The following is a 12,749-nucleotide window of genomic DNA, read 5'->3' as shown; positions in this document are numbered from 1 at the left end:
ACACAACCAAATTGGTTTATAAAATGAGCAAATGATGAAATAGTTTGTTCCCAGTAAACCTAAATAGAGAAATTCCACCATTAAGTGGATTATTAACGCAGCCTAAAGTCCATACAAAAGAGTGGAGGGACAACCTGGCTCTCTGATAAAGGTACAACACTCTCAATGTTACAACTCTTTTCTAGCGGGTAATTATAGCTAGATAAAATTTAGTGGTGAATTTGACGCCCGTGTTTTACTTGACGTTGTTATCATCGGATTTTGGGATGCACAAAAAGCACCATCAACTGTGACGTAGGAAAATTTTCCATACATAATAAGAGTATGGTAAGATACGAGAATGTAATGAGACACGAGTAAATGTATGATCATAATGTGTACTATATAATCACGATATTAAAAATGTCTAATAACATGATCACAGATCACTCTGCGGTATTGTGTGGTCATACCAAAACGAGATTTTGCACCTAAAACTATTATGAAAGATTGTGCATGATCATGTTTAAATATCAGCTTTTAATAAAAAATTATTTTATTTTATTTCAAAGTTTTCTATTTATATATAAACAACCTTATTATGTTACTTATGAAGATTCTTTGTTTAAATTAGAAGCCTAAAATTTTTTTTCTATATCTTTCGGATTTAAGAAACTCATGTAAATTTAAAATTTGCCTTAAAAGGTGGTTTAAGAATTTTTCGTCTAAGAATCCCAGTAAGAATTAACATTTGCCTTTATTATGCTTATGTGCTAAGTTAAACTCAATATTTATCCGAGACTAAAAAACCAAACCTTTTTTAAAATAGATCGGATTAATTTCGAGTTTTCAATTTTTTGAATATTTTTTAATCGGACCAGAAAGATACGGGCAGGATAGGTTTGAGAACAGTAGAACTTTGAGCATTTCGCATTTTGGTACTCAAAGTAGAATTGAAAAAAATATTTTATTATATAATATTGTGGCATGGCCAACATTATATCTTCCCAGCCATCCCAAGACAATTAGGTATATGTTTGTGTTATTTAATTTCTGCTAAACTATAATGAAGTATTGGACCTCAAAGGGAAAGTGGTTCTCGTGTTTTATTTGACACTAACATTTTAATATACTCGTCGTTAATGGAATCACAGTGTTAATATTCTTGAAACCAAACAATTCTCACTTATAATCCGATCCGACGGTAGAATTCTGTTTCAAGAGGGACCTTCAAATGTCATTTTTTACCATTTGCAAGAATTATCCCAAGTGTTAACTATAGTTTTGGACTTCGATATTCAACAACGCTGACTGTATCCATAGAGAAACCAGATACATCTTCAGTCAAAAATTACAAAACATCGAATTTATATAAATTTTAAAAGAAATTCCTGCATTGCACTAAGTAATATAAATGAATATGTGGTCATAGTCTCTTTTGCATCACTTGTTCAAGTCCTAAAATTAATGTATTAGGTTATGAGTCGGTAAAACATAGACCATTTTCTTTTTAAAATAATGTCAAAGCCCTCTGGCTTGTGTAGTGTTAGCTCCACCTGCCATTTCGTGCTTGGTTGCCATTTTTTATGACTTTCGTCACCATGTTGTTGAAATCTTAATTCCTGCTACCTTGAAGTTTTTGAACATGTTATTCACGTCTCCCTCCGTTCTTTCTTTGTTCCGAGAAAACATCAAAAAAACTGCATACTAAGGCATTCTACATGCATACAATAATACATTTCTTGAACATGACATTATTACACATTTCATTCTTCACAACTTAAACGAAACATCATAGCCATGTAACCTCTAATTTCTTAAAATAATCTTGGGATGCTTTGTTCGTGGTAAAATAAGTTATTTGGATCAACCTCACTCTTGATGCCTGCTAATCTTTCGAAATTGTTTTTGAAATACTTGATACCCCAAGAGCTTGCCTCTAAAAAACCTGTTGACTTATCTTTGTTCATTCCCAAATCAAGATCTCTGTAGTTGATATATGCAGCTCTCGGAGATCTTGAAACATATCTTCCCATGTAGCTGTAAAGATTGCGAATCCAGTCAATGTGTTTTGCTATCACATTCTTATCGTCTGTCGTCCAGGCTGTTGAGTAGTGAATCATAAACCTGTTTCCCTTCCTGTGAGGGAATGGAATCTCATATTCTGAAATTTTACTCATCTTTCCACCATATGGAGTCCATATGACGGACGGAATATCCTCCTCAAGCAACCTTTTTAATAGCCCTTCAAGTCCGGTTTTTGGGATTGGTTTTTGTACAAAATCAGACTTTGCTTTGAAAGAGCGCCTGAATCGTGATCTGCCTTCAATCAAAGCTTCTAAACTTGTATTATATCCTGCTGATCCCGATATGAAAAGAACAGATTCGAGCCAGCTCATCTCAGTACAGTTTTCTTGCTTTAGTCCTAATTCGGGAAAGCTCTGGTTCATGATTTTAAGTAGTCTCTCTGTTCTGCCAAGAAACAATGCATTATAAGATGTCTGCACGGTTTTTTTGCCTTGTATAGCTGCATCCACAAGTCGAAAAATGACTCTCAGGAAGAGATCTTCATCAACTTTATGTGCAATTTGCTGATATTTATACAGTAGCTTCGTCGTGTCCTTGTCCATGATCTTGGCAAAGTTGAAAACTGTAACAGTTGATGGAACAGTGACTAAATTTATCTTCCACGAAATGATGATTCCAAAACTACCCCCTGCACCTCCTCTAATGGCCCAAAATAGATCTTCACCCATGGATTTTCGATCAAGAATTGTTCCATTCGCATTAAGTAGCTGAGCGTCTACAACGTTGTCTGCTGCAAGGCCATACTTCCTCATCAGAGGACCATAACCGCCTCCTGTAATGTGCCCTCCGACGCCTACACTCGTGCAAAGGCCAGCTGGAAAGCCGTGGATGTTACTCTTCTCTGCTATTCTATAAAAGAGTTGACCAACGGTTGCACCAGCTTCAACCCAAGCAGAGTTATCAGTAATATTGACAACAATTGATTTAAATTTTATTAGATCAAGCACAATAAATTTTTGCTTCATATCGGATGTATACGATAAGCCTTCATAATCATGACCACCACTTCGTACTCGTAGCTGAACTCCAAGTTGTTTTGAGCAAATAACAGCAGCTTGGACATGCGAAACGTTAATTGGCACAAAAATAAGCTCAGGTTTTGGAACAGAAGGTGCCGTGAACCGGGGGATTTGTGCAGTAGATGCAAGAATGGATTGAAAAGAAGAGTTGTCAGGGGTGTAGAATGTTGTGGAGAATGGAATGGAGATTTCTGAATTCACTGATAAACACCGACGAAAACTCTCTTCAACTGGAGTAGAAGAAACCCTTGAAGTTGTTAACAGAAGTGCCAGTATTGAAAGGGTGAAAGAGAATGAAATCTTTAGCTCCATTTTGTTCTTAATGTCTCATGGCTAATGTTTAATATATATAAGGTCTCGGGAAATCTTGATGACATTTTGTTCATGTGTGAACAGATTAAACAGGAATATAGAAAATTTTGATTATAGCGTGGAGAATTAAAACATTAATTGTTTTTTTCTCAAAGTTTAATATTTTAGTATTCTAACCTGGGACGGGGGTTGACTTACAAAACTCTCACTCCCTCTGTCCCATTAAATTCTATAAATTATTTTTTAGCACGTTTTTCAATTTTTCTTTAAAATATAATTTCACAATATTTTTTTAAAAAAATTATTTCTGAATAAAAGTTTCATGTTTAAATTTTTATTCAAAAAAATTTTAAAACAAATATTATAAAACTATGATTTATAGAAATCTTGAAATACGTGCACTGTGCCCCTATAAGAATCAACGGGACGGAGGGAGTATAAACTAGTACAACATAAAGCTAATTACATCGGATCATGCTCATGTGGCTACAACGGAGAACTTATTTTAAAAGTTGTTTCCATGAACTGAGAGTTTGTTTGATATATCTGACTATATAAACCTCCATAAAATCCCGTTGGAACATTTCTACGATACTTTGAGATTTTACGAGAGCCGGTAACTTAGCAAATAACACTTTATATGAGAGGCTGCTCAGAAATAGATGAGTTGCCAACTTCTATTGAGGAATTGGAGGATGTAGTCTTATTTTGTGATTAAGAAACTTGAGAATTGTGGGAAGATTACTCCGGTGTGCGCAAAATTCTGGTAAAACAAGATGCAAGTCTGGTTTGGCTCCATTAAACTCTTCGGGAGTTTCTCGCTTTATTGTATCTGTATTCCATGATGTGGCTACACTTCGATTATTCATAAATTTACAGTTAAACCTCTGTAAATCAATTTGCTTGAGACCGGGAAATTTTATTTATTTAACGAGATTATTCATTTATCGATATTAAAAATATCATCATCATCATTTTATCGTACCCAATAATACCGTTTATGGCAGTATCTAAGCAAGGTATAGTGTACGCAGTCTTACACTCATTTCAAGAGATTGTTTCCTCGAAAAACCCGGCTTGTATGTGTCCTAAATAAAAAATAATACCCTCATTACACCTACATGGCCTGCACCGAGTCAAGCCCACATCAACGGCGACCACGAGTAACTTTTTATACGATAAGACGTCAAAATCTTGCTTCTATCAATATTTTGATGTCTAGAAAAACAATATTAGTATCATTCAAATTGTTGATCAAACCATACAATCTCTATATTTCTGAGTCTGGATAAATTTTTCTTAGGAGGCAACTTCTCAAAAATAATTGATTAATACAAAGGCCAATCATCTGGTGCATGCCACGTAACTTTATACACATGTGGGCCGTAGTGTACTAGTGTTGGGTAATAGGTTTAAAACATTGAGTCGGCCCTTTTAAAAACTATATTGCTTTCTTTATTAATAATGTCAACCTTTTAAAGAAGATGAATTTCTGGCCCAAAAGCCTTTACAAATGCCCCCAGATTATGAATGTTTTTGCAATGCCATAGTGTACCCTTGTGGAAGAACTGTGTATCTTACCCCAAATTTTAACTCACAATTTTTTTCCCAAATACCGAGTCGTCAATTTATAGGCCGTAATTTTCTTTTCTTTTTTCTTTAAAAAAGGCATTAACTTTCTTAATAATATAATATGAACCCCATGTTTATATATATGCAAATTCAAGTCAAAATTTTGGGCTCTGTATTGTTAGGTTAACATTTGGAAAATTTATTTGACACTTGTTACCTAGAATTATCAAGTTATTATAATCAACAAAACATATTTAAGAAAAAAAATTATAATTAAATTAAAACAAACAAGCAAGTGTTTGGTGGCAAAAACTAAAGTTTAAGTAAATCTAAAGCAAACATAATTAGTATTCAACACTTCCCTCTCTCGTATCATAAAAAGTTTAACAATTTTTGTTATTTTTTTTATCGTAAAAAAGCCGCAACCGCTACATTTCGGGTGCGTACTGAGTAAACCCCACGGGCTCACACAATATCCTACAAACCACGTGAACCGAAGTAAACCGCATTTAAGCGACAAGTTCTGACTCAGAGGCATAATCATATATTCTCCTCCCGTGGGATTCAAATCTGTGACCAAGAGAATTGTTATCCCATCTTTAACTGATTGTCATTCAAGTAAACACTCGCATATGGTAAAAGCATCCCGACTAGCACTCAACCCAGCTCTATGGTGTGTCAAGCGCAGTTTGAAAATCAGGACCCTTAATTGGGACAAGCTAACGAAATGACCCGGGCTCACATGGATAACCGGCCCAAGCCCAACCTGAAAGCAGGATCACCTCTCAGCTAGGATCAGACCCGGCCATTAGGAGAGCAGGCTCGGGGAGGATCTGGGTCGGGCCCAGACCAGCTCAAACACAAGCATACCCCACAGCCCACCAAGTAGAGGCAAGTGAGAATGACAGCTATCAACAACCAACAAATGAGACAAACATGACACGCCTTAGCACACTTTTGGTTCATCCTAAAGGCGGTCCTTACCTAGACACGTGTACGGAATCCATCCGAGTCAGGCGTCATCCGCCTCCAACAACGAACGACCCTGATCCAAAGGTACCAACCCTAAACCCTACCTTTGGGCTATATATATCCCAAGGGAAAGGGATTTAAGGGTTACGCTCTCTTACACACAAATATACAAACACAGTCATCCTGCATTCCTATCTATCTATTTTTATCTTCCCAAAGCGAGTTTTTACTCGTACACCAGGGGCGCCGCAGGGGCTCAAACCCTTTCTGGTGTTATTTTGTAGACACCCCACAACAGCTACACTGCAACCGCTACAAAGGTCCAGGCGCGGCGTCGGAAGTAGTAGCTCTACACACCGGAGTTATCATTTGGCGCTAGAAGGAAGGCTTCTCCATCCTTGGGTCACGGTGCCCCTGGATTCACCATCATCAGAAAATTTCTAAAGTAGTCCTTTTATTTAACCTGTAAGAACACAAGCAACCTAGCTCTCTCATAACCATGAATGATATTTATTTAAGCCACGTTTGTGTGTGCTCGTCATTTTAGGCCACGTTTGTGTGAGCCTAGTTTCGTTTATTTTAAGCCACGTTTGTGTGTGTTATTAATAGTTTTGATTGTTTTAGAACCCAGATATGCTTTAGCTTGCATATTGTCTTCGTGTTATAAACCTAGTTATACTTATTCTGTAATATTGTTAGTAAAACCCAGAAAGTTTGTTTATTGTTGTTCTGGGTAAATTTTGGTTATTTTTTGAAAAACAACCTTAAATCTACATTTTTATCTTGAAATCTTGGTCAGTTGTTGTCTGTACATTTGAGACAATGGCAAGAACAGGGAAGAGTACGGCTGGGAGACCCTCCGCTAGTACCCGGGTTCAGGACCAGGACCATTCATAGGCACAGGACCATGGGGTCGACCGAGACAGCCTCCAGGAGCAACCATTAACACACACCCTGATCATGGAAATGGTAGTAACACCCCGGGATGCTAAAAATTTAATTGAGCTGAACCAATACAAGTACAATAATGTTCCAGTAATAGAGGAACACATTGCCAACTTGACTAGTGATAAATTAGCTGAAGCAATCCGGCTCTGCAGACAAGAGCAAGCCCAGCTCAAGATGAAGCTGAACAAGAAGAGAAATCGGAGGAATCCGAAGACTATTGAAAGCATCAACATAGGCAGAAGAAGACATTATAGCAGCATAATCCGGGTTATAGTGAGGCAAACCTGAAAGAAAACAAAGAAAACCAAGTCAGAATAATATAGCAGAGCCGGGTATAACATCACAAAAGACCCGGATAAGAATAATACAAAGGATCCGGGCATTAAACCACAACAAAAGCAGGTATAAAACAAACAAAAAACAATCCAAGTCAAACAAAAGAAAGACTTACACTCAAAATTAAAGAGAGTCTTGTGATTTAAGAAAGTATCTCGAGTAAGCTGATACTCGAGACAATCATAAAAAGCCCTAATCTGATCCACATCCTCTCCCTCGAGTACAGTCGGTTGAAACTTGGTTTCAATTCTCTCTAAAGTGAAGTAGGGGAGGTAGGTCAGATCAATTCCCTTCAACAATATTATTTCTCCATTTCAGTACTTCAATGAGGTCTGGTGCATAACCGGCTTGGACCTACCCAGACCATACCCACACTCGGTAGCTCTAAATCGGATCTCATAAAAGCGTTTCTAATTAAATTTAGACAAATAAAAGAGTTGGTGAAATAATTTCAAGGTAGGCTGATACCCGGACTTATCGCAGCAGGTTATAACCATGTCATATATTTGATCACAATTGGAGTAATCTGCATTAGAGAAATATTATACAAATGTTTGCAAAGGTGCTTCACAAACATATGATATCGGGGATTCCACCCAGACCTGAGATGCTCGATCCAAATCGGGACAAAGCCATCAGCTGGTCTATGGTAGATCCTTTCCTGAGGTTCCGGCCATCTACACTCAATATCGAGAGTGAACTGGAAGGCGGCCCGGACCTCCTTATCCATCTCAACCGGGTATGCTTCAGCAAAAAAGTATTTCAAGGCATAGTGATCATTTCTTATAGTTATGTCGGAAAAAGCACGATCCAGCTCCGCTTGATTGTACACCCCGGGGTGACCATTCGGTTGTTTCTCATATTTGATTCTCATATAATAAACAGAATTGTCGACTTCCCGACCCTTGGTCACAAAATGGTATTTGACATCAATCCAGTATCCCTCCGGAGTAAAAGGTATAGATCGGTCTGGGAGCTTCTTAACACGGAAACTAACAATAATCTTGTTGGAGATCACAACTGCTTTACCCATCTCTATCCGGGACTATTTTCTCTCTGAAAAATCCGGATCACTCTTCTGACTTGACGAACCCGGGTAACACGTCAAATACCTTTTGGCAAGCACTTTGGTCCGGACCATATACCTATTAAGATCAATGTGAGTTAGTCTAGATTTCTATAAGTTTTATATTTTTACTAAGTGGTCCGGACCAGGCACGTTATGTTAGTTCTATCATAACCTGCCAATCCGGACCGGCAATGCAAGTTCAACCCGACCATACATCACTAGTCCGGACTAGCATTATCTTACATATTATATTCTTACTTATCAAAAGAAAAAAATAGTCATATAACAATCAACCATACTCGGGCATAACCTCCAACCTGGGTATAAACCGAATACCCTATCCCAGAAAAATAATACATTCAGAGTCAATATCGAAAATCATACCCAGGTATGAACCCCCATACCCGACCATAACCAAAAAACCCAAACCACAAACAATTATAATCAAGAATCAAACAACCAAGATACGTCCTTTTTACATATACTTACATATATTCCAACCATAACAGCATAAACAAACCCAGAAAATCGAAACTAATATCACCCAATTATTTACAAATCTAAACCCAAAACGAAGAAAAACATCACAAAACCACAAAACCATCAAACAAATCCAAATCCAAACACAACCATCAAACAACAAAGCATAAACCTATGCATGCAAAACTTCGAGTAAATTATCAAACCGAAAGAAAAAATAAACAAAGAAAGGGAAAAGCTTACCAGTCGGTCGAGAACGAAGAAAGAAAACAGCGACGGTGAACGTTGGAGCAACAGCGAGGAAGCAAGACCAAGCCTTCGACTCTTCAGAAATTTGAAAGAAAAAGACTAAAGTGGTGACTGTTGGTTTCTGTTGAGGAATAAAAAAACAAAAGAAGAAGGGGGCACAACCTTTTATAGGGGGTTGGGTCAGGGAACCGCCCCATCACGTGACAGACCCGGATTGACCGCCTCTTCAGTTACGTATATACATACGGATATATGTATATACACCTACAATCAAAGTCCATAATCATTATGGGGCGTATTTCACGGAGAATTAACTCCCCAAAATTCAAATTGAGTTGAAAAACGTTACAATTTCTCCATATTTTTCGAAATTCAAAGCTTCCTACTAGGGTCCAATATCCTATACCTGAATCGGTCCCTACAACACCATACCCAGATTGGGGGGTAAGAAAGCAGCAAAAAAATTTCTAAGGCAACCAATTTCTCCTACTTGAATCGGGATTGGTCCATACATCACCATACGCGGATTGGGGGCAAGAAAACAACAATTTTTTTTAAGGCAGCCAATCTCTCCTACTTAAATCCAGATTGGTCCCTACTACACCATACCTGGATTGAGGGGGTAAAAAGCAGCAGAACATTTTCTAAGGCAACCAATCTTTCTTACTTCAATTTGGATTGGTCCATACAACAGCATACCCGGATTGAGGGACAAGAAAGCAGCAAAATTTTTTTAAGGCAACAACAATTCTATATCATTGTTCTACTCCCTCTTCCAGAAAATCTACATAAGGGAGTGGGGGCAAATGATAGGGTACGAGCACCCTGGATAGCACCCAGCTCAGCTCTATGGTGAAGCAGGCTCAGTTGGAAAGTCATGACCCCTCTTACCTAGGACAAGCTAATGGAATGGCCCGGGCTCACATGGATAACCGGGCCCAAGCCCAACCTGGGAGTATGATCACCTTTCAGCTAGGATCCAACCTAGCAATCATGAGAGCCGGGCTCGGGGAGGATCCGGGCCCTGCCCAGCTCAGACACAAGCATACTCCACAGTCCACAAAGGAGGGGCACGTGACAATGACAGCTATTAACAACCAGCAAATGAGACAAACATGACATGCGTCAGCACACTTTTGATGCATCCTGAAAGTGGTCCTTACCTAGACACGTGTATGAAATCCATCTGAGGCAGACGTCCTCCGCCTCCAAAAAAGAACAACCCTGATCCATAGGTACCAACTCTTAAACATTATCTTTGGGCTATATATACCCTAAAGGAGAAGGGATTTAGGGATTACGCTCTCTTACATACAAATATACACACACAACAACTCTGCATTCTTATATATCTATCTTCATAATTCCAAAACGAGTTTTTACTCTCACACCGGAGCGTCGCGAGTCTCAAACATCCCTCCGATGTTGTTTTGCAGACATCCCACAACAGTTACAGCGCAGTTGTTACGGGGTTCAGACGCAGCGTCGGAAAAAACTGTTACGCACACCGGAGTTATCGCTCTCTCCATTTAGCAAAAGAAAAAAAGGTAAACTCTCTGCGTATTTTTTTAGAGAAGAAACATTTGAAGTCGCTCTTGCTTTACCAAAAAACAAACAATTTGTGGTATTTAACTTTTGTTATAATTTAGGTGAGTTGAGATTGAATCAGGCGAAATGCCCAAAGTAGTCGGCAAATCCGTTGACTTGATTTTTTCTTAAAATTCGCATCTCTTATAAATAAAGCAAAATGGTTGCATAAAAGAAGTAGTAATGATTTGGACAAGTAGCCAACACCGGTGCCATAATACTACTACTGTAGTTCACTTTGTTAGTTCATGACAGGCTGTGTTTCCGGTATAGATAAATCATATTCCACTCCCCGAATAGCATGTACTATGTACAGCTAAATTGGCTTATATTTTTGTATAGTTGGATCAATGCATTTAAGTCTCTGTCTTTCTGTTCAGTCCAAACTTATGGTTGGGTGGGTATTTTCATTTTGAGAAATGCTATGTTTTTTCAAAAAAAAAATTCAAATATTTTCCCAAATGATGACATGTCACACAATGGATATCAACATTTCTAAATAGATTATGGGATTTTACGTGCATAAATATGCGCACACAAATCAAAATTAGACACAAATTAGCCACTTCATTTAATAAAATATTTGAAAAAGATTTTTGAAAAACTTAACATTAGCATTGATCTTTCATTTTTTACAACTTTACATCCATAGATTTATTGCATTTTCAATCCACCATTTCATTTTCATGCAGCTAAGGCACATTTTAACTAATTTGATTGATTTATTTACTGTTTCGAGTTATTTTATCTACGGAAAGGAGTAACATCTCTTTTATGGGTGTGGTCTGCCTTCTTTTACACTTTACTAATTTTCGCATCTATTATTTGTAAAAGATATGTTCTAACATACATCTGCTTCTTCGAATCCGACTCCGTTAATATATATTGATAAACGCAAAATAATGGTGTTTGCAGTCCAGGTGTGTACCCACACAGGGACGGAGGCATGGCGGGCCACCCCAAGCTCCGATATATTCGTGAAATTAGAATTAAAATTTATGTAAAAAAATTATATATTTATATTTTTAGTAGTAAAAAAATTATTTTAAATTTTCGCCCACTCAAAAATATATAAATTTTATGAATTTAATACTAAAATTAATGATGTTTACAATAGTTATGAATTTAGATATACGAATTCAAGTATATTATGTACATTAAAGTTGTTAAAAATAATATTTATTAATTTATTTAATATATAAAAATTAAAAAATATATATTAATTATTTCGAAAAAAAATTCACCATCCTAATTACCGATTTCTGGCTCCCTCCCTGGGTAAGGGTTACTGCAAGCTCTGCTTAATATTAGGGTTGGTCTATAAAAAAGGGAAGCTGGTTCCATACATGAAGGGTAAATCTATTAACTTATAATTCCATAAGGAGACATGTATAGGTGACAGGGGACCCCAAGACATACATGTTTTTGTTTGTTTTTTTTTTTTTTAATTTTTACATCTTTTGAGACCACAATAATTTTCAGCTTCATGTAATGATTTTAAGTTACACTTGTGCCAATTTAGTGGTGAAACCATTACTATAAAGAATCCTTGGAGCTCTTTTTTTGTGGGGCTGGCTCTTCTTTTTTATTACCTCTAAATCCATCAAACTTTTTGTGGCAAGTCAATATAAAGTGTAAAGCAATCTTTTTCAAGGGAACATATTAAGTGTCAAGGGCCTTGCTTTGCCTTTGGTGAATGGAAATTTGGATTGAATTCATACCAAAGTTTTCAACTTTCAAGCTATTTAGACCCCTTAATAATGTAAATATGACAATCACAAGAGTTGAGTAAATATGACCATTTCATGAACCCATGAATGGTCTAATTAACAGGACAGAAAATTAGTTGGTATAAATAAATACAGTAGAAGACATGTGAGATACTTGAACCAAGACAGGCCCCTTTATCTACATTATTAATTTCACATTCCATGTCTTTTTGAAATTTCCAACAAACAAAAGCACTTTGTTTGCTTTAATTTATGCTTCTATTTATTGCATTCAACTTGTTTGCAAGCTTCGATTCAAAGTTCAAACTCAAATGAGCACGTATGATGCCTTTGCTAGATTAATACAACATTGAGATGGAAACCTCAACTACTACCGCTACTAATCATCATAGACATTCGACTTTCATC

The 12,749-nt window shown here is 37.0% G+C and overlaps 1 protein-coding gene across 1 annotated transcript; it reads right to left on the bottom strand.

Moving 5' to 3' along the window:
• Positions 1-1,705: 1,705 nt before the first annotated feature.
• Positions 1,706-3,505, bottom strand: LOC141693943 (berberine bridge enzyme-like 26). Its single transcript, XM_074499134.1, has one exon. The coding sequence runs from the start codon at positions 3,396-3,398 to the stop codon at positions 1,797-1,799; it is 1,602 nt and encodes a 533-aa protein (XP_074355235.1). The 5' UTR covers positions 3,399-3,505; the 3' UTR covers positions 1,706-1,796.
• Positions 3,506-12,749: the final 9,244 nt, after the last annotated feature.

The sequence above is a fragment of the Apium graveolens genome, chromosome 10, assembly GCF_009905375.1.
Source record: "Apium graveolens cultivar Ventura chromosome 10, ASM990537v1, whole genome shotgun sequence".
In the NCBI taxonomy this organism is placed as follows: Eukaryota; Viridiplantae; Streptophyta; class Magnoliopsida; order Apiales; family Apiaceae; genus Apium; species Apium graveolens.
The sequence above is the reverse complement of the archived record's forward strand: the minus strand, read 5'-3'. Positions and strand labels throughout refer to the sequence as shown.

What these genes read in the sequence shown, in the direction of transcription:
- LOC141693943 (XM_074499134.1), bottom strand. Translation starts at nt 3,398, where the DNA reads ATGGAGCTAAAGATTTCATTCTCTTTCACCCTTTCAATACTGGCACTT.